The 2440-nt window shown below is 56.5% G+C and overlaps 1 protein-coding gene across 1 annotated transcript in view; it reads right to left on the bottom strand.

Moving 5' to 3' along the window:
* The window catches only part of SLC4A5 (solute carrier family 4 member 5), a 29286-nt gene that overhangs the window by 4017 nt on the left and 22829 nt on the right, over positions 1-2440 (bottom strand). The window contains exons 19-22 of the mRNA XM_027908506.1: positions 1666-1844; positions 1490-1562; positions 948-1016; positions 153-326 (exon numbers count right to left, since the gene is read on the bottom strand). Of these exons, the coding sequence (XP_027764307.1) occupies positions 153-326; positions 948-1016; positions 1490-1562; positions 1666-1844 (495 nt within the window). The remainder of the gene's footprint in view (positions 1-152; positions 327-947; positions 1017-1489; positions 1563-1665; positions 1845-2440) is intronic.

Below are 2440 nucleotides of genomic sequence, written 5' to 3'. Positions count from 1 at the left end.
GCCACGCTGGCCAGACCACACAAACACAGGAGCACAAGGACCCCATTTTGCCCTTCCCTCCTGGCACCTCTCGCTCCAAGCCCTGGGGATGGGAGTCACCAAAACCCCCTTAAATCCCCCAAAAAACCCAATCCAAGCCAGGCTGGCGTTACCATGACAGGGAAGATGATGGCAGCCACGGTGGATTTGAGGATCCAGAGCACGGCCAGGCAGATGATCTGCACCAGGGTGAAGAGGTGGATGCGCCGCAGGGGGACGTGCCGCAGGAACACGTAATCAGGTTGGTGCTTGGCCGGCATGAGGAAGAGCTTGCACCGATCCCAAAACTGCCAGGGGAGGAGGATCCCTGTTAATCCTAACCCCCCCTATCTCAGGAAAACTCTCTTTGAGTCCCCAGAATGGGTGATTTGTGTGGTGGGTTTTTTGGGGTTGTTTTTTTTTTTGGGTGTTTCTCGGAGAGTTTTGCTGCCGCAGAGTGCGGGGCGCATGGAAATTTTGGAGTCAAAATTTTGGGTGCATGGAAATTTTGGAGTCAAAAGTTTGGGTGCACGGAAATCTGGAATCAAAATGTCGGAAGTGTGGAAATTTTGGAGGCAAAATTTTGGGTGCGCGGAAAGGTTGGAGCCAAAATCTTGGACGCGTGGATATTGCGGAGCCAAAATGTTCGATGCGTGGAAATTTTGGGGTAAAAACGTTGGAGGTACAGAAATTTTGGGGTCAAAGTTTTGGGTGCAGGGAAATTTTGGAGGCAGAATGTTGGAAGCACAGAAACTTGGGGTCGAAATATTGGCTGCAAAGAAATGTTGGAGTTAAAGCACTGGAGACACGGAAAGTCTGGAGTCAAAATGTTGGAAGCACGGAAATTTTGGGGTCAAAATCCTCCTTTTCCCCCCCCAAGTTCTGGGCCACTGAGGAGGAAGAGGAGGAGGAGCAGGAGGAGAACTCACCTGGATGCCGTTCAGTGACGCCACCCCCATGTACAGGAAGACACCGTAGAGCACCGGCATGGGAATGTACTGGGAACATGGAAAAAACATGGAACTCATTCCCAGGGACCAGGACCAATGCAGGGGAAAAAACCAGCTTTTTCTTGGACACCTGGGATGTGGGAATGGGAATGTTCTGCCTCCAGGACGGGGCCATGGGGAAGGGGCAGAATCCAGCTTTTCCTGGACATTTGTGGGGAGGAGCTGGAATTTGGGAACGGGAATATTTTGCCTTAAGGGTGGGGGTCATGGAGAGGGGCCAGAATCCAGCTTTTCCTGGGCGTTTTCAGGGATGTGGGAATGGGAATGTTCTACCCCCGGGACGGGGGCCATGGGGAGGGGGAAAAATCCAGAATCCAGTTTTTTCTTTAGGGAGGGATGTGGGAACAGGAATGTTTTATCTCCTGGAGAGGGGCCATGGGGAGGGGGCAGAATCCTTTTTTTTTTTTTTTTTTTTTTTCTTGCAGAGAGGGCACAGGGATGTGGGAACAGGGATGTTTTACCTTCAGGATGGGGGCCAGGAAGACCGAAATGCCCGTGAGGACGAAGACGATGATGCCGGTCACCCTCTGCTCCCTGCAACGGTGGGAGGAGCGGGATAATCAGCCGGCTGCGTTTGGGATCCCTCCCCCAATCCCTCCCCGCCCCGAAGGAAGGGGGAGGGCCGGCCCTTCCTCACCGGACACCCAGGAACTGGGGCTGCTCTCCTGGAGCGCTGGTCTCCGTCTCCATCTTCAGGCTGTCGATGTGGGCGATGGAGATGACGGTGGCGGCCACGTACCAGGGCAGCCCCATGAAGGAGCACACGGCCATCAGGATGCCCACCCAGAACAGGTCCAGGTGGTAACCAGCTGCTTTCTGCAACACAGCACACCCGGGGAGGTCGGGGGATCTTCCTGTGGTCCCCCAAGAGCTCGACAAGGTGGGGTGTCCCCCTCTCCATGTGCACTCCCCCTAAAGGGTCGTGCAGCGCCACGGGGCACCTGCAGCACCCTCATGCACCACAGGCTGCTGGGGGCACCTGGCATCACCCCACATCACCCCACATCACCCTGGGGCACCCCACATTGTTATGGTGCACCCAGCATTGCCATGGTGAACCCCAAACCACCCTGGAGCACCCCACATGGACATGGGGCATCCTGCATCTCCCCACGTCACCCTGGGGCACCCCACACTGCCAGGGGGCACGTGGCATCACCCCACATCACCCATATCATCCTGGAGCACCCCACATGCACATGGGACATCCTGCATCACCCCACATCATCCCAACCCTCCTGCAGCTCTGGCAGCCTTGGGGCTGTGCCCACTGCCCTGGGGAGCCTGTTCAGTGCCAACCACCCTCTGGGGGAAGAACCTTTCCCTGAGATCCACCCTGAGCCTGCCCTGACACAGCTCCAGCCATTCCCTGGGGGCTGTCCCTGCTCCCCCCAGAGCAGAGCTCAGTCCTG

This window comes from Empidonax traillii, unplaced genomic scaffold (assembly GCF_003031625.1).
Source record: "Empidonax traillii isolate 1590-97213 ecotype Southwest subspecies unplaced genomic scaffold, ASM303162v1 scaffold1733:size90430, whole genome shotgun sequence".
Classification (NCBI taxonomy): Eukaryota; Metazoa; Chordata; class Aves; order Passeriformes; family Tyrannidae; genus Empidonax; species Empidonax traillii.
This window is presented reverse-complemented; position numbering and strand designations above follow the sequence as displayed.